Below are 18,504 nucleotides of genomic sequence, written 5' to 3'. Positions count from 1 at the left end.
GCTCCCACAACAGCAGCCAGGGGCAGATCTACACTGTTGCTCTATTTAGTGCAAACACGGCATCCTCCCTCGCCACCTGAAACCCAGACAGCCAAGACGGTTTGGATCCTCAGGTCCCCCATACTACAAGTCAGGGTACATCACCTCCACCTGACCCACCCCTCCCCACAGGCTACAGGGCACCCACACTCCCTCCAATGACCCCCACCTACCCCAGCAAAAGAGGACCCACAGCCACTTCCATAGATTCCAAGGCCAAGGGACAATTGCGATCATCTAGTCTGAAATCCTGGATAAAAGACCAGAAAATAATTCTTACTACAAATCTTAATGAAACATAGCCAATAGGGATTTAAAAATTGTCAGTGATGGAGAATCCACCACTGCCTGTGGTCAACTGTTCCAATGGTTAATTACCCTAACTGTTAAGTTTACATTTTCCCACCCAAAGAACCAACTTCCTGGTTACCAGCCTCCTTAGGGCAATTCATCTTCTGCCACTGCTGCTGCAGAAACCAGCAACCAGATGCGACAGCCTCCCCAAGGTGGGGGGCGGGGAGGCTCCAGCTGGAAGGCGGGAGCAGCTGGTGAGTGCCTGTCACTGAGTGGTGGGAGAGGAGCAGATGAAGGGGGCTGAGAGAGAAATTGCCTGAGGGAGGCCCTGGCTGAAGTGTCAGCTGCACAGCACCGCTCAACTCAGTTCCACTTTGAACGCAATGGGAACCTCAACCATTTCCAGACCGGGCTCAAGCCCTGCAGAGCCAATGCTGTAGCAAGGTCTGAACATGGTTAAGTGCCAGCTATGCTCCAAACAGAGCTGGCTATGAGACCACTGTTGTAGCTGGGTCCCTATTACCACAATTGTGTCTGTAGTACAGATAGGCCCTAAGAAGCTCTCTCTCAATCCACCTAAGGATTAGGTGCTTAGGATAGCTTGAAATCCTTGGATGCCAGAGTCAGCCAGAGCAAGCACTAACCTCTGCTTTGTTGGCCAGCAGCTCCCCCACATGGAAGAAAGCATATAGCGTGAGCTGGTACACAGCACGGCCCTAACAGACAAATCTCACTCCTCAAAGGGAATGGAAAGTAAGTAAAAGTTAGAGTACCCATATTTTCCCAAATGGAAAATGGGACACTGCCCGGGGCCGGCCTGAGGCCTCCCTTCCCCCCCCCCCCCCCCCCCCCGCACAGCGCTGGCCCGCGCCCCCCCCCCCCCCCCCGCCGCCGCCACCGCCAGCCCAAACCACACCTGCTGACCGCCCTGAGCCCACCCTCCCACATGGGGCTGTCATCACTGCTCATCCCCACCCCCTGCATGTTCCTCCATGCCTCCTAGTGGTCACCCCCCACTTTTTGGGCAAAACTGGGCATTTGTCCCATTTCCTCTTGCCGACTGATGATCAGTCAGCAAGAGCACACGGGACAAATGCCCAGTTTTGCCCAAAAATTTGAGACAGGACAGGACTTAAAAAAAGGGACTATCCTGGCCAAAACAGGATGTATGGTCACCCTAGTAGACTCTAACATCCTCCTTGCACTGGCTTCCCTTGTCTGGCAATGCAGCTGATGGGAGATCTCCAGTGCTTGCATCCCCAACACTAGGGCAACAGTGTCTGGGCCGGACGAGGCTGAACGTACCAAGGTGTCACGAGCAGAAGTCAGACTATGGTCATAGCTGCTAGTCTAGAAGCTGGGCGTACCAAGTTACTTGGTTGGGGAAGATTTCTCTGGGGAAGGGGATTACTCCTGCAAATATAAAGTCACTTAGTTTCATTTTAATGGAAAGAGGCTTGAACATTTCAGCTGCTCATTTTTTATTTCTTTAACATCAAGGGTCAAGCAGGGTTGAATTTTCAGCAGCACAAGAATTCATTCCAATGTTCTCTATAAGAAGATACTTATTTTCTTTAGTATAGCCATTAACTTCAACATCCCACACTAAATACTGTTATTTACAACAATTTAAATGTGCATACATAAGTTTCCTGTGCTTCATACAGATCTACAAAGGGCCAGCCAGACTTCTGGCACCATATAGAAATGAAGGCTGCTGTATTGTTAGTTACTTTGCCCACCAACAAAATGCAGCCCCTTCCGTGGGCAGAATACTGCTACTAGGTATCAGCGCACAGCAACATTTGGCAATGGTCTGGGACAGGAAGTGAGGGATATCAACGGGAACTGCAGAAAGGAACAGTTATAGTCTAATAGCAGATACCAATGAGAACCAAGGGAAGCTGGGGCGGGGGGGGAGAAGAGAAACAGAGAAAGAAACCAAAACAGAAGACAGGCGCTCAGGGCATTTCTGTTTCATTCTAGTTTCGGAGGCCGGAGGTGAACGAACATAACCCTGGGCTTGTCATTGCTCTGCTAAGTGGATGCCTAATTTAAAAAAAATAAACTTTGTTAACTCAGGAAGAGGGAAAACCTCAATCAATTGAAACCAATTTCCGTGAGCCCCAAATTTAAACCGCCACAAAACAGAATTTTCCTCTCCCAGAGGCCTGAGTGAAAAGCTTTATGCAGTTTACCCTGTGAGAATTAACCCTCTCCCTGCTAACAGGCATGTACTGACAACCCAACCGGACCTCTGATCTAGCATGCAAGTGAAAGGGCGTCCTTCACACCGCTGCTGAGTATGTGAGTTACGTACGCAGATTATCGTACCCCCCATGACACTTCACATCTTGAGACTCTGAGGAACTATTTCAGGCACAAAGTTACAGTTCTGTCATTTAAACAAGAGTCTTAAAGGCTCCATACCTCAGTGTCCCCAGCTGTAAAATGGGGACGATGACTCTGACCTCCTACGTAAAGCATTTGGAGATCTACTGATGAAAATCTCTAGAAAAGGGTATTATTATTGTTAATCCTGCAATGAGTCCCATGCCCTGAGCCCTAATGGAGCCGCACTAAATTCAACCGAGCTCAGCTCAAGGGAGCACGTTGCTGGATTGGCGTCAAACTGCCTCACTTGAATTTGAAAAGCAACGTAGTTGTTACATTCAGATGAGAACAACTGTATGTCAATGTGCCCCTGCTGCATTGGGAACCCAACCACCAGTTTCTAGAGAGCAGAGCCAGTGGGGAGCAATCCCCTATCCCAAGCCCCAATGGAGATAGTTTCTAAACATGGAGAATATTCAGGATTTGACTTGGGCAGTTGCTTTCAACAGCAAAGGTTTGAGATTCTCCACCCAAGTCATGGTGCTAGTGAGGTCAGGAGAGTCAGAAGCCTCACGAGCCAGATGGCTGCACTGGGGGGGGGAGGGGGAAGAGGAGTTACTTTAGAGAAGCACAAAAAAGGCCCCTTTGTGTGAGTGTCAACGCATTTTATGCCAAAGTCATGCAAGAGCACACAGACCCTCATCATAGATTTCACCATCTTGGCATCTGAGTGGTGAAGGCTGAGCCTTCCTGAAACTCCGCCAGTGCCGCGTAGGTGGGGGATAGGACAGTGTCTGGGAAACAGCTTGCTTGGCTCACTGTCCAACAAGTCTAACAAGCCCAGAGCGTGCTCAAAACCTCCTGCGCCTCCCCCGCCTGCCACCTCCTCCACTCCCCAATAAATTCCCAAGATCGGTCATCCTGCCGCTGCAGCAAGCTGCTTCCCAGGAGCTGCATGCTCCTCCGCTCACAGCCCCGCTGAGGATGGAAAAGCGGTCTCGCAGCTCCTCCAGGGAGTCCCACAGGAGGACCAGAGAGCCCGCAGACTCACAGGGCAGGAGAGAGAAGGTGGAGAGCAGAAGAGGAGCCAGCAAGGACAGAGAGGGGCTCAAGAGGGGGAAAGCCAAAGAGGGGAAGAGCCCCACAGAGACAGACAGCAGAGTGCCGAGCTCCACGGTGGTGGACGTGGATGATGTTGTGTCTTTCGACGAGGAAACAGAGGTGATGGCACTGCTGGAAAGCGAGCAGCAAGAGGAAGGTAGGATTTGGAAAGGGCAGGAGAGCACTAGGCACAGAGGCTACTAGCTCACGGGGCACTGGGGTTCGATTCTGGTCTGATCCCTGTATCGTCGTTTACACCAGTGCAAAGGGAGAGCAAAGCAGGTGCAATAAGTGTGATCACACAAAGGCTAGATTTTCAGAAGGGCTCAGCACCAGACCTGGGGCCAGCCAGGCTGCTCAGAGACATCAGGACCTGTTCCGTTTCTAATAAAGCAATGAATTTAGCAGCAAGCAGCATCCACTCTGCATCCCTCTAGGCCTCAGAGCGCTGCTCATGAGTTTCATTAGGCCATGGCCTCGCTGGCTATATTACCCCTTAGATCTGAGAAGCACAGGGGATTATTTACCACCCTTAGATGGAAGAAGTTTCTAGCTAGAGTTATCCTAGGTGGCTCTTAAGCCTTGCTCTGCCCAGAACACACCTGAACCAACCTATTGCCACAGAAAACAGATTGAGGTGGCCAGTTCCAGGGGCAGGGATTTGGCACAGGGGGGGAAGGAGGGGAAGTGTGAGATGATCAACAGAGCTTTTTGCCTCTCAGCCTTTGTACATTGGCACTGTACTTCCAATAGGCACATGCTTTATCCATAGACCTGATCTGTTCAGTCCTGGCATCACAGGGATGGGAGGGAACTTCAAGAAGCAGCAAAAACCCTCCCCAGTCCAGCTGCTCTGCTGCCCCAGCTTGGTTTCTCTCTCTCTGATGATTAATTCTATACAGCTGCCTCCTTCCTCCAAAGAGTTCTGTCTTGATTACAGGGAGCTTCTCATTGCTACAACCAAGAAACCAAACCACACAATCAGAGCATTTCCGGAGATTCTGAGGACACACACAGTTTGGGAGTGTTGCCAGCCACAGGTTTAGTTCAGCTTGTTGCAGGGAGAAGATCCAGCTGCAAAACTCAGATACAGACTCTGAACCCTTAAAGCTTGGTGTAATGGCATCTGGGGCTTAGGTTCAAGCTCCTCTCTAAGCCTGGCCTTTCTGCAGAGAGCCCCTCAAGGCAGAAGAGACTGTAGTGGTCAATGGAAGCAGGGATGTTAACTCATCTTTGGAAAGAGTAAGCATTCCACTTTCATGGCCATGCCTGCACCCAGCAGGAAGCCATCTGCCCACTAGAGCCAAGGGTCCTCTAAAGGGGGCAGTAGCGCTGAAAGACCAGCTTTTAAGGGCAGCCAGTGGAAGCTGGAGCATGCCCACTTTGGGGAGAGGGTGGAGTTAGCATCAGCTCAGTAGGAGAAGGGGGCTCTTGATCTCCTTCATACCTGCCTACTGACAGCAGGTCAGAGAGGAAGGTTCAAAGGGGGAATATTTTAAAGACAAAACCAGGGGAGCCAATGTAGCCTAGTGGACAGAGCACCTGCCTGATAGCAGAAGAGTGGGGTTCTGGTCCCAGCTGGGCCACAGGGTGGGTGTGTATGAGTAAGCCTGGGAGAGTGAGCTTTCCTATCTGTTAAGTAGGGGAAATAATCTATGTCACAGGGAGTATGTGAGGCTTACCTCATTCCTGAATGGAAGGGGCTATAAATGCAGGAGCTGGTAGGTTACAGAGAAAACAGAGTTATCCTCACACAGGACACATAAGATGTCTGTTTAAAATGATCTCTGCTTTCTGATCTTCCTCCTTCCTGTACTGTCCATTAGTAAATAAACAGCTGAGCTCAGACAACCATTCTTTTATTGTAAGCCTTTACGCTGTCTGTCTGTCTGTCTCTCTCTCACACACACACACACACACCAATCAATATAGACAAAAGCCAGGTCTCACTTTTGTATCTTCCTCCATAAATAGCAATTAATCCAGTCCTACAGCTCAGACAAAGTTAAGAGCCAGAATTTCTGGGAAAGGCTCACTTGTTGCTCTAAGTCACAGCATTAACACTGAAGGATGGCAAGGATCAGAGAATTAGTACAAGCCCAGGTAGCCTTTCATCTGGAAGTCACTGCCCATCCACCTGGGGTTGCTGGGGAATAAGAGTTGTTTCCCTCTAATATCTGTTTGATGACCCTTGGGTAACATTATGTCCCACAGGAGAGATGCCCACATCACAGAATTCACCAGGGGCTTTAGCTCTAGTGGCACCATCCACATAAAGGCCAAAGACTTAATAACTTCCAAGCAGCAGAATTGTCTCTGAGCTAAGGGATTGGCCTGGGCATTGGGAGAGCTGGGTTCAGTTCCCAGTTCTGCCACAAATTCCCCATGGGGAAAGTCACTTTAGTCTCTCTGTGCCTCAGTTCCCCCTCTGTAAAATGGGGATAACAGCACTTCCTTTGTCTATTGTTTGGGGCAGGGACTGTCTCTTACTGTGCGTATCCCTAGCACCGTGGGGCCAGGCCTCAAGCAATACTGCTAACGAAGGGGGGTAGGTGATAACCTCTGAGTGGTTCCAGTGGGTCAGGGTTGCAGCACAGTGCAGTGGGGCAGCAGCCGTTGCTCCTGCTTGTGCTGTGGATCCCCAGGCCCATAAAGCTGGCACAAAAGAAAGAGCTGTTGCAATTTCCCCTTGCACTGGGTGTCCCCTAGTGATTCACTGCCCAGGGAACAGCCTTGTCAGGAGTGAATCAGACACTACCATCAGGTCAGTAAACGTGCAGACCCAGAGCCAGCTGCCAGCCCTGCCAAAGGTCTTCAATGGGCTCCTTGAGCTCAGGACTCTTAGACCAACCATGGGGAAGCCGCTGGTCTCACCCTTCTTCCCATGTTCCAGCAACACTCCCCTTCTTCCCCCCCTTCCCCCCAGAGCATGTGTTCTTTGCAGCTTGCATTTCACACTGTGGCCTCATGCCATGGCACAAAGACTTCGGCCCAGATCCTCAGAGGTATTTTGGCACCTAACTCCCATTAAAACCTTGGAGGATCTGGGCCTTTGTTCCTAAGGGCACCCATGGAAAAGTGGCATGCCTTGGCCTGCCAAAACCACAAGCCTGGGGTTTGGGCTGCAGCCTATTGGTGTGGATTAGCAAACACACCCATGCACAGTGCTACACTCGATAGGGTTGAGATTGCAGCTGGCATTTCAAAGGGACACACAGGCGCAGCCTGAGATCCCCCTGTACCAGTCCCAGATGAATAATGGGCTCTGCTTAAAACAGCTGAGAGGAGTATAGCTTTCACCTGATTCTGGTGCCCTCCTGGAATGAGCGCTGGCTTTGTCTGGTTCATGTGTCCAGCTGGGAGTCTGCCCTGGGGCTCTGATGCTCATGGGCAATGGAATCGTCCCAAACACACAGCGATAAAAGCTTTATACCCAGCCCACCAGAGGAGCTACACTACCCAGACAGGAGAGATGCGGGCACAGGCTGCACCTGGGAAATGGGACACACTGAATGCCCCTTCCTTGCTAGGACTTTCAGAGTATTTCTAATGAATATTTAAGGTACAGTACCAGCAGTAGTGCCTGGTCAGCACTTGTTTCCCATGGTGCTGTTAGAATATATATGGTGATGCAGCCCTCTGCCCCAAAATGCTCACACACAACCATGTTTTTACCCTTTTAAGCCAGGCCCTGAATGCTGACACCGGTGTCTTGGTCAAATTCCAGCCCAGGTGATTACACCTGCCTATCTCTGAGCAGGTTTTGATCACCTGGTGGAAGCTGGATTTCTGACCATGCAAGAAGGTGTCAATTGGTCAGTAATATGGAAATAGGCACCCGCTAATGCATTCTTTCTTTATTTTTCTTTAGGGATGACATCTCCTGGTCGAGGTATCTGTGAATGGCTTCTTACCATCTTGTCCCTTCTCTTCATCATATTGACCTTCCCCATTTCTGTCTGGTTCTGCATGAAGGTGAGGCTATGCATGGTGCGCTTGACTTTGCAACCTTACTGTGGTATTTTAACATAGCTTTGTAATTTCCTAGAGTTTTAAAAAAGCAAACTGAAAACACAGAAATTTCATCATGTGGCATCATACTGACACCCATGTAAGTCCTCAGCGGGGTCAGAATCTTTACATACACCACTCAGCCCTCTGCCACTTAAGTTAAGGGAGTAACTAATGGCAGTAGTAGGTTGTTATCCTCTATATGGCCCAGCACTAGAAGGGGATGAGACACAGCCAGGTGGTTTCCCAGATATTTGCTGACAGCAAAGGAATGGTATTACCATGTATTTGGTTGTTAGTACTACTTCAAGCCAGGGGTTCAAGCCAGCGGGTGCTGCCACACCATCAGCACCTATGGTCTCAAGGACTTGGGGTTTCATTCCAGACTGTGGAGGGGAGTGTGGTCTAGTGTGCAGACTCTTCTGCCCATTCCCCTCCAACCTGGTCCTGTCCCATCCTTACCCTGGGCTCCTTGGCCTAGTCCTATCCACCTCACCTAGCCAGTCCTCATCTCCACTCCTCAGACTTTTCATCCCAGTCCCCATCTCCTTTGCCGAGCCATCCCAGTTCCCTGCTCCCAGCTCCTCAACCCATCGGTCTCTCGCTCAGCCTCCTATGTCCACAGTCCCCATCCCCACTGGCTCCCAGTCCCAGTTTCCCACCCCAGCCTAATCTCAGTGTCCCTCCCCAAATCTGACTCCTTGCCCCAGGTTCTCTGCTCAGCCAGTCCGTTGTCTCCTTGCACCCTGGCTCCTCTGAGATCTGTCTCCCCTCCCCCACTACACTGCTTCCCACTCCCAGTCTCCCCCAGCTCCCCATCTGATTTCAGTCTCCCCATCAGTGGCTCTCAGTCCCATCCCCAGCTCCCTGTCGTGGTCTCCTTGCACAGCCAATCACAGTCTCCCCTGACCCCAATGCACAGTCCCAGTCATTCCCCACCCCTGCATCCCTCCCAGAATTCTTCATCCCAATGTACTCGCCCCACCCCAGATCTGGCTCTTGCCCCCTCTGCATTTGATTCAAGTGGCTTCCTCCTCTAAGCTGCCTAGGCCCTGAGGGGGATCATTTTCCCTGCTCTCAGTTCCAGGGGCCGGGAGCAGGCCACAGTTGCAATTGCCATATAGTCTCTGAGCCAGATTCTCAGCTAGTGTAAATGGAGATAGCAGCTCTAGCGTGAATGGAGCTACCCCAGCCGACAGCTCTGGCTGGCTGGCTCTGCACAGTTTCCCAAAACAATGATTTCGCCAGCTTCTCTTCCAATGCTGCAGCCCTTCCCCCAGAGCCCCACCCCCTCCAATTCCAGCCTCTCTGTCTCCCACTGCAGATCGTGCGGGAGTACGAGAGAGCCATCGTGTTCCGACTTGGGCGCCTCCTTCCTGGAAGGCCCCGAGGGCCCGGTAAGCAATTTGTTCACTCCTTCACCCCTTTCTCTCGCCACACTCGCGCAAGGCTACCAGAAGTGCTGGGCTGGCCACCCCATCCCCACTGTTCCCAGGGGATCCCACACCCAGTGTCCCCATCCCTGTGCCCCTCTCACCCCACCCACCACAAATGTACATCCTGACCCAGGCCAGCCTCTGCTTATCCTGAGTCTGCGATGGGGTGGATCCGCCCTTCTCCTCTGTCCCCGTCCAATGGCCTTGTCCTCCTAACACCCCACCTCTGCAGGCTCTGGCACTCTCCCTCTCTGACCAGGTCTGCTAATGGCTGGCAATGCGGGCACTGCCCTCTGCTGGGCAGGCGACTGGCTCCTCACAGGGCTGGCTGCTCCTTGGACTGCTGCAGCCACAGGAGATGAGTGGGGTGAGGAGCATCTGGAAATCCTGTGCCCAGTGCCTGCGGCTCCCTCAGCCCTCTCCTGCTCTGTGTAGCCGAGCCAAGAAAGGAGAAGGCATTTCTCGGGAGCCTTGTTTTGGCTCCTCTCCTGGCAATGACAGCTCCTGCGGGGCTCCCGACACTTGTAGGCCTCCAACCACTGCTGAAGTGGTGGGGTCAGGCTTCATGCCCCCTGGTTCCCTTCCCCCTCCCAACCATGAGGAAGCGGAAGTGCAGCCCCTTTCCCATCCCCAACTGCAGGTTGTGGTCGTCTCCCTACCAGTCTCCTCTCACGGGGCCCTTCGCGTGTATGTGCCATGCTCAGCTTGCTCCATCCACACTCCCCACATGTTAGCTGCCTAGGGGGCCCTTGCATTAAGACCCCAAAGGCCTGGCATGCCCCTCCTCAAAGCCCCTGCTGTGAGGACTCTAAGCAGCCATGGGCCTGAGCCAGAACCCCCATCCAAACAGCCCACAGCTTGTTCTGATCTGGATCCTGCTCCAAACGTTACAGCTCAGACCCATCTTGGTGCTAAGACATGGGCTCACTTGTGAAGTGAGAACCCAGCATGTTGAGTGGGGACATGTGAAGGGGGACAGCGAGTGACTAAAACCTTAGCACTGGGTGGCCAGGGGTCAGGGGCCAGGGTCTGATGTCTCTGCCACATCTTTTGGGAAGAGTTTATTTTCCTTCCCCTCCCCATTTCTGCAGCAGGACATCTGGGCAGGTGTTCAGTGCTGGAGACGCTGCAGCTCTGGGCCCTTCTCTTGGTCTTTGTCTTGTCCTACGTAGCCCCAAGTTTGCTCCTATTGGGTCAGGGAGTGGGACTTTCTTCCATGGCATCCAGTCACATGCCACTGCTCTGTCTTTTCCTTCCCTAGGCCTTTTCTTCTTCCTTCCCTGTCTGGATACATACCACAAGGTAGACCGTCGCCTGAAAACCCTAGAGATCCCCTTCCATGAGGTAAGCCAACTCCCTCCCATTTATTCCTTTGCATCTCTAGCGTTAGAGCTAACCAGCCATAGGAAAGGCTATTTGCTCCCTAGTGGGAAGGTGGCATAAAATATTACACCCACCCAAGAGGCAGGCTTAAGCCTGAAGTTGATCATTCTGCCCTGAAGCAATAAAAGTATCTCACGCTTAGATAGCACTCTGGATTCGGAGGGATCCCAAAGGGCTTTACAAGCTGTACACAGCCAGCACAGCTGTGATGCAGCCAGCTCTGGGCAAAGGACACTAGCCGACTGGCACATAGCACACTGCTTAGTGCTCATGATCTTATTGACTATCTTATGATATTTGGTGTTTTTTATAAGCCCCAGGTCCTGGAGTCAGGTGAATGGGGAAGAATCTCATTCCCCCTCCCCCCATCAATGCTAAGTATTTAGGCTTCAATAGCTGTGCAGAAAGGCTCACAAATGTGACCAAAATGCACCCTAAAGAGGCAGAAACTAGAAGGCACAAATCATACAGGTGGGGTGCTTGTACTTTAAAATCTCACCATTTTTAATCCAAGTTCACGATTTTTGAACGCATAAAGTGGGCAACACCACACTAATGCCCAGCATAACACAACACACTGCTGCACAACACAACATAACCCAATGCACCACTGACCAGTACAGCACGACACAACACTGCATGACGAGGAGGAGGAAGAGTTTTTGGCCAAAGACACTGGGCCAGATTCTTACAAAAAGTACCAGGGAGTCCCGCACAGAGGAGGCTGGAGCATGGTTCTGAAGCTCTCATCTGAAGGACCCCCACATCTGTACCAGCCTTGGAAGGACAGCTTGCTGGGATCAGAGTCTGTCATTTCCAGGGTCTAGGCAGGCACAGACCAGTGCGGAGCGGCCCTCCCTATGCCCAAATCCTTTTTTTCCCCCCCATTTCTTTCCTTGGCTCCCTCTCCCTGCATGCCTTATATCCGTCTGCATTACTAGTTAATAGCAGCATCTAGAGCCCCCACCCAAGATTCTTAGTGTGGGAGCAGCTTGGAGCAGGGACCGTCCTGCATGACTTTTAGCATGCAGTGGACACTGCCATAACAGTCAGTGATAATCACATTGTGCTCGGCACTGCACACACATAGTAAGAGACAGTCCCTGCCCAAACCACTTACATGTGAAATAGACAAGACAGGCCAACAGTGGGAGAGAAAAAGAGAGGCAAAGTGACTTGCCCAGGGTCACACAGTTGGTCTGGGGCAGAGCTAGCACCTGAATCCCTGAGATCTTCTGAGTCCCAGCCCAATGCCTTACCCACAAGGCCATTTTCCCCTCTCCTGCAGTGTTCCCAGCTCCTCCATCCCACCCTAGAGTTATCAGAACCAGCTCCATCACCCCCAAATTCTCTGTCTAGGTGGTGACCAAAGACATGGTTACTATGGAAATAGATGCTGTCTGCTACTACCGGATGGAAAATGCCTCTCTCCTCCTAACCAGCGTGGCCAACCTCTCCAGCGCTGTCCAGCTGCTGGTGCAGACAACCATGAAGCGCTTGCTGGCCCATCGATCCTTCAGTGAAATCCTCCTGGAAAGGAAGAGCATTGGCCAGGAAATGAAGGTATCTCCACATGGAGGTGGGCAGCTGTGGGGCCAAAGCTCTGGAGCAGTGCTGTAGATCGATCTTTCAACCCACATTGAAAGTGTATAAGGGCCTCAGGGAAAGGCCTATAAGAAGCCCACAGTGATCAGTTGCAGGGATCAGTCATAGCGTCAGGTGACTTGCTTCACCCAATGGAAGGCAACAGTGTGATGATTATACTTTGAGTCCCTTGGATTCAAGAGGCTGTCCGAGGGCAAAGTGCTTTGGCAAAACGCAGTCCTGATGGGCCGCGGCCACAGACAAAGCAGGGAATCGGTGGGTTTCTCCGCCAGCTGCAGCAAAGCTGACACAAATCCAGCTGCTGAGAGGGGTTTGGGGGAAGCAATCCAAGCTGGGAAATGATCAGCCATCTACATTCAAATGACACATCCAGGGCCAAGTTCAGGCCTGGTGTAAGTGGGCCCCACCCTGCTGATTTCAGTGGAGTTATACCAGAACTGGATTTTTTGAGGCAGCAATGGTACTTCTGAGTCAGCTGACTTCTCTGGGAGCAAATCTTCCTGAGCACAGTGTGAGACCCAGAAGCCAAGAGCAATGAAGACGCACATGGCAGCCTACCTCCTTGCCCTGCCCTCTACAGGGATTTCTCTTGGTGTCCAACCTTTAGGGACGCTTGAGCCTTTTAACCAGAAGTGTTTTTCTGTAGCATGCACAAGTATCCATAACAGACACATCCCTCCAACATGAGCGCTCATGCAGTGAACCATATGTTTGACTTGTTTGTAAGTGCCTTGGCACAATGCCACACACACTGCCTATGGTCAGTATATTCCCATCTCTACAGGTCACCTTGGATGCAGTCACATGTCGCTGGGGAATCAAGGTGGAGAGAACAGAAATGTAGGTAGGAAACGTATGAAGTGGAGACCCAGCAGGGTAAAGAAACCTCCTCGTGACCCTTTGCAAACACTGCTTGCTAATGTCTGCTCCTTTTCCACCTTTGCCCCTGAAGCTCTATCCAGGTGTCACCTCTTCAGCACCCTGAGCCCCCACCCAGCCCTTCTCCTTTGCCCACATACTCAGCACCTCCACTCACTGGGCTGCAAATGTTTAAATGGCATGAAAAGCTCTTGTGTTTTTCAGCTGGGGCAGCTCCTCAGCGGGATAACTCAGTCTAGTGCCATGGATGTCGTCAAAGCTACACCCATTTACACCAGCTGGGGATCTGGCGCTGTTACTGCAATTCAGATTTCCCGGCCCGGTTCCAAAGGAGAAAAGCACAGCTTGGCCAATAACAGACCCTAGTCCAAGAATCAGAGTGTCCCTGGGAAGGCCCCCATTGATTCCAGTGCTAGGTGGGTTGGGACCAGCTGGATGGGAGATGAGATTGGAAGGCTGAAAATCCAAACTCCAGGGGCTTTTGTAACCTGCCTTAGCCCGGGAAGGAGACCCTGGGGCACAGTGTCAGACAGGCTAGCAGCCTGGCACTACCCATGGGTGTGGAGTTCCAGGGTCTGTGTAACTCCAGTCTCTTCCTCCTGCAGCAACCACGTGCGGCTGCCCACTGAACTGCAGCAGTCCCTGGCAGTGGAAGCAGAGGCCCAGAGACAGGCCAAAGTGCGGGTAGGACACCAGCGAATGCCCCATATTCCCATGTGGATCAATTCCCAGCCATTTGGACAGAGACCCTATACACCACCAGGAGAGGAGATTCCCCCAAGGGCCCACCTGTCCCTACCTCTACTGGCTCCTCATCCTATATGCCTTCCTGCTCACAGCACTGCCCTGCTGCACCCTGCAATGGGAGGGACACCCTTCCCTACCCTAAGGGGCTCTCTCTCCCCCAGCAGCACTGCCCCTCCACACTCTGTGTTGCAATGCCTGTCATAGAATATCAGGGTTAGAAGGGACCTCAGGAGATCATCTAGTCCAACCCCTGCTCAAAGCAGGGCCAACTAAATCCCCAAATGGCCCCCTCAAGGATTGAGCTCACAACCTTGGGTTTAGCAGGCCAATGCTCAAACCACTGGGCAATCCCTCCCCACAATGTCCCTCTCTGGAGCCCAGCCATTTCTGTGGCATGGAACAGTCCCTTTATCAAACTCTTCCCACTGGTGCTCTCTGCTGGCTGAGTCGAGGGCTGCCTCTATCCCTGCACTGAGCTGAAGGGGCATCCTAACAGGAGAGGGCAGGTTAAATGCTGGTGCACAGTGCCTGTCTCCCAAACCCTGGACTGGCTGCTCCCTCCTTTGCTTCTTCTATAGCCCTCCTCCACAGGAGGGCTCTGCCCAGTTGAGATCCTCAGGAAGGCCCCTCTGACCAGCCCTAGGGGTACTTGACCCACAGGCTGGGGAACCCTGCTTTAACACAGGAGGAAGTAGGTGCTGCAGTGCCCTGCTGCAGTCCCAACCTCTCCCAGCAGAGGGCACAGCAGAGACATGATAGAGGAACTCTGGCTGCATGGGCTATTCTGCTCCCTCCTTTGCTCAGCAGGAGGCACTGCAGAGACTAAGGCAGGAACACTGGCCATGGGGGGAGCTTGCAGCGACTCCAGCCTAGCATCTTCACTCAGCCTCACTATAAGAAACAATGTCAGCTCCCATCAGCCAGGCCCTCACAGCTCCTTCCAGCCCCAGTGGGGCCAACCCAGTGGAATGGTGCAGAAACAGCCGTTCGTTCCCTTGTACTGCAGGTGATTGCTGCCGAGGGGGAGAAGGCTGTCTCTGAATCCCTGAAGATGGCAGCCGAGATCTTAGCCAGCTCCCCAGCTGCTGTCCAGCTCCGTTACCTGCACATGCTGCAATGCCTGTCTGCCGAGAAACCTTCCACCATCGTCCTCCCTTTGCCCTTTGACCTAATGAATCTTGTATCTGCGGCTAGCCACAACTCCACGGGCAGCAGCCTTCCCACCAGCGCTCCCAATCACCCTGAGGCTCCAAAGGACAAGAAGGACTCCCCCATGCTATAGAGCCATGCCAGGGGAAGCTGGCGCTCAGACAGGACTGCCACGCTGATGAACACCTTCTACCAGGTCACTTATCTTCAAACAAGCTCCATGGACTGGCCTGCACTATGCCAGCTCCCCAGCATGAACTGTGGAGGGGTTGGGATGGGAAACGAGCAGGGGTCTGTGATATAAAGTGGGCTGGACACAGACATTTGAGTTTGCTTTGAAGAAACATTCCGGCTCATTCCGTGTGTGGGGTGCAGGAATGGAGCTGGGGTGGGGGTGGGAGCTCCCTCTGTGTCTCACCATTTCATTGCTCCTTTTACCCTGCTGTGCTGAGGAGCAGAGGGATGGTAGAACTGCTTCCCCTAGCCCCAGAGCTGGAGCCCTAGAGATAGCCTCTATCATTCCAATTAGGCTGGCTGGATAGACGAGGGGTGTTTTTCCTTAAAGGCCCAAAATATCAACCTCTCCCTTCCCAACATGATCTGGCTGGAATCATTTGCATTGCAAAAGCCCAGTGCCCAGGAGAAGCAAGGAGGCCCAAAGGGGCGCCCCACTGTAACATATCAGTCAGAGGCTGTGGATTGTTCAGAGCTCCATATGCTTGGGCAGAGCTTGAGATCTTCCTGCTGTGTCACTCATTGCGAAGTGGGCATCTCCTCAAAGAAGGGAAGCTGGTAAGAAGCGCTGGCCCAGGTACATGAGACCTCTTTCAGTCCCTCAAGAGTGAACTCCTCTGGAGACAGGTTTCGCTACCTTCACCCCTCCCTGGGTGGAACCCCCATGGTCTTGGTCTGATCCTTCGACGGGTTTCTGGGCTGCAGCCCCCTGCCTTCCAATCGTATTAATGTAGCTGGCCCAGCTGGGCTGGGCCCCTGTAAACCCTTTGCCTCCAGAAGCCTGGGGCATCAGCTGAATAAAGTGACTGAAAACAAGGGCTTCAGACTTCCATATTAATAATTCACCCAAAGGTCAGTCCAACCCACACCTTCCCTCTCACTTACACCTTCATCTTCCCTTGCAGCCTTTGGCAAGGTCCTCTAACCCACTTACCTTCATCTCCAGCTGGAATAGCCTGCCTGCTGCAGGTGCTCCCTCAATCAGTGTATCTCTGGTAGTGTCCTCCACACAGGCAACTGATGATGACCCACCTCCCCAAACCAGGGAAGGAGCTTTATAGCTGTTCTTAGTCTTTTACAGCTCTAGAATTTCAGCCCCATCACCCTCTCTGCCTGACACCTGGAGAACAGCATCTTCCCACATAATAGCCTCTTAACCTCCTTGAAGCTGTTTACCCCAACTATTGCTTCATTTCCTGCTTGTTTACCCCAATAGCCTCCTTTGGCCATACCCCAGACAGATGGGCAGGCTAATGCCAAGCAGGTAAACTGAGGCACATAGGGTGTTCATGAAGGCTAATACCGATAGCTCCTGCATTCTCCACCTGTGCAGCCGAAGCATTGACTGCAAAGTGCAAACTAGGGTTGGAGCAGTAAGTGGGCAGCCCCTGGGGAATAGTGTCCCCCCAAAATCTGTCACTCGCCAGCTGTTGGGTTCTGGCTGAGGTAGCCAAATGTGTGATGTAGCTGAGCCAGGGAGAGCCAATGGGCAGCACAGCAGAAAGCAAGGTGGGGTTCTTGTTGTTCCAGCTGCTTTCTCTGTGTTAGCGTCAATTGTTAATGAGCTCTGGCAGCAGCCCAGTGGCCTGGTGCTGCCCAAGGTTTGAGTGGGAGGGGCTGGAGGACAAGCTGGTGCTCATCTGGCTGTGGGTTGGGGAAGGGATGCAGCCTGCAGCCAGGCTGACACATATCAGCCACACTGGCTCCTAGCAGCAACTGTCCCCAGGGGAGCTGCTGCCCTTCCGCCCTAGAGGAGTGAGCGGGGCCCCGGGCTTCGTGGGATGGAGGCAGCCCAGTGCGAAGGCATAGCACCCCCCATCCAGACCAGTCTCCTCCATGGATGATTTTGGTTGGGTGAAGGAGGTGAAAAACAAGCCCCTTTATGGCCTGGAAGCCTTCTCCTGAAATGGACACCCCAGCCATCTATGGGGTAAGCAAGCTGTATTGCTGATTGTTGCTACTAGATGGCGCCCTAGGACAGGACACAGGAAAAGTTTTCCTGAGACATGAACCTGGTAAGAGAGATGGGATCTTATTAGGGGACTAAAGGCAAACTAAAGGGGTAAATTACAAATCCTGATGTACTTTCCCTGAGACAGTGAAAGGAGGGAGCTAATAACTGTCATGAGTTTTATAGATAATAGCAACATTTATATAGCTTTCTTCAACTGCCTTATACATCCTATGCAATGATTCTCTGGTGATGATTCTCTATTCAGTTCTGTCAGATGGTCCACAGAACAGGTAGAATGCTCCAAAAAACCCAGCAGAACTAAGCATCAAGGCTCTTTAAATATCTGTAGCTCAGCTCCCGATTCAATTCGAGGGACCTTTCCCCATAGCAAAAGTATGCAGCATGTGCTAGCAAATCCTGTACAGCCCTAGTACTGCACTGTATTCCTGACCATCTGTCCCCCAGGGCTGGGACTCCCCAGGGCTCTGATACTGCCCCTCTCACCTACCTTTGGAGTGAGTTACACACCTGGCATGGTTTTAGGGCTGTTCTTTAAATACCTGAGAGGAGGGACTCTGAGGATCACCATGGAAACAACACAACCAACCTCAGTCAGACACCATCAAGTTAATAGGTCAGCAAACACATTGTACATCAGCCCTAACCAAGCACACACACACTGCAGGCAGGGGGAGCACCGAAGGTGCAGGCAGGAGCACAGAAAGGAGTGAAGGCACAGGAACAGGCACGGGAAGGAGTGGTGGAGCACTTGGAGAAGGAGAGGCAGAGGGAGGATGGGAAGAACAGCAGCAGCACGGGCAGGAGTGCTGGAAAGAGCAGTAGATGTGCCCGGGGAGAGCACTGAAGGCACAGGAAGGAGAGTCAGGAGGAGTGTGAGCAGAGGCATCGGGAGAAAGGAATGATGGAGTGGTGGTGGCACAGTACTGAGAAGAGGGGAGGGATAGCTTAGTGGTTTGAGCATTGGCCTGCTAAACCCAGGGTTATGAGTTCAATCCTTGAGGGGGCCACTTAGGGATCTGGGGCAAAATCAGTACTTGGTCCTGCTAGTGAAGGCAGGGGGCTGGACTCGAAGACCTTTCAGGGTCCCTTCCAGTTCTATGAGATAAGTATATCTCCATATTAAAAAAAACAACAACAACTATTAACCAGGAATGTAAATTGCTTTCTTATCAACTACCAGTTTGTCAGGATAGAATGTATTGGGAAATCAGTTCTTATACATAAAAGGTTTTGATTAAAATACAGGAATTGGTTATTATAGCAACTATAAGTATAAATGGAAAAGGGGTGTTATGTAACCAAAATAAAAAAAATAGT

General features: G+C 52.0%; 1 protein-coding gene across 1 annotated transcript; it reads left to right on the top strand.

Moving 5' to 3' along the window:
- Positions 1-3,608: 3,608 nt before the first annotated feature.
- On the top strand, positions 3,609-18,099 carry NPHS2 (NPHS2 stomatin family member, podocin). Its single transcript, XM_034779192.1, has 8 exons — positions 3,609-3,925; positions 7,640-7,743; positions 9,104-9,176; positions 10,477-10,559; positions 11,958-12,161; positions 12,988-13,043; positions 13,688-13,766; positions 14,836-18,099. Exons 1-8 carry the CDS (start codon positions 3,652-3,654, stop codon positions 15,109-15,111), a joined length of 1,149 nt encoding a protein of 382 aa, XP_034635083.1. The 5' UTR covers positions 3,609-3,651; the 3' UTR covers positions 15,112-18,099.
- The last annotated feature ends 405 nt before the right edge of the window (positions 18,100-18,504 follow it).

This window comes from Trachemys scripta, chromosome 8 (assembly GCF_013100865.1).
Source record: "Trachemys scripta elegans isolate TJP31775 chromosome 8, CAS_Tse_1.0, whole genome shotgun sequence".
NCBI lineage: Eukaryota > Metazoa > Chordata > Testudines > Emydidae > Trachemys > Trachemys scripta.
The sequence above is the reverse complement of the archived record's forward strand: the minus strand, read 5'-3'. Positions and strand labels throughout refer to the sequence as shown.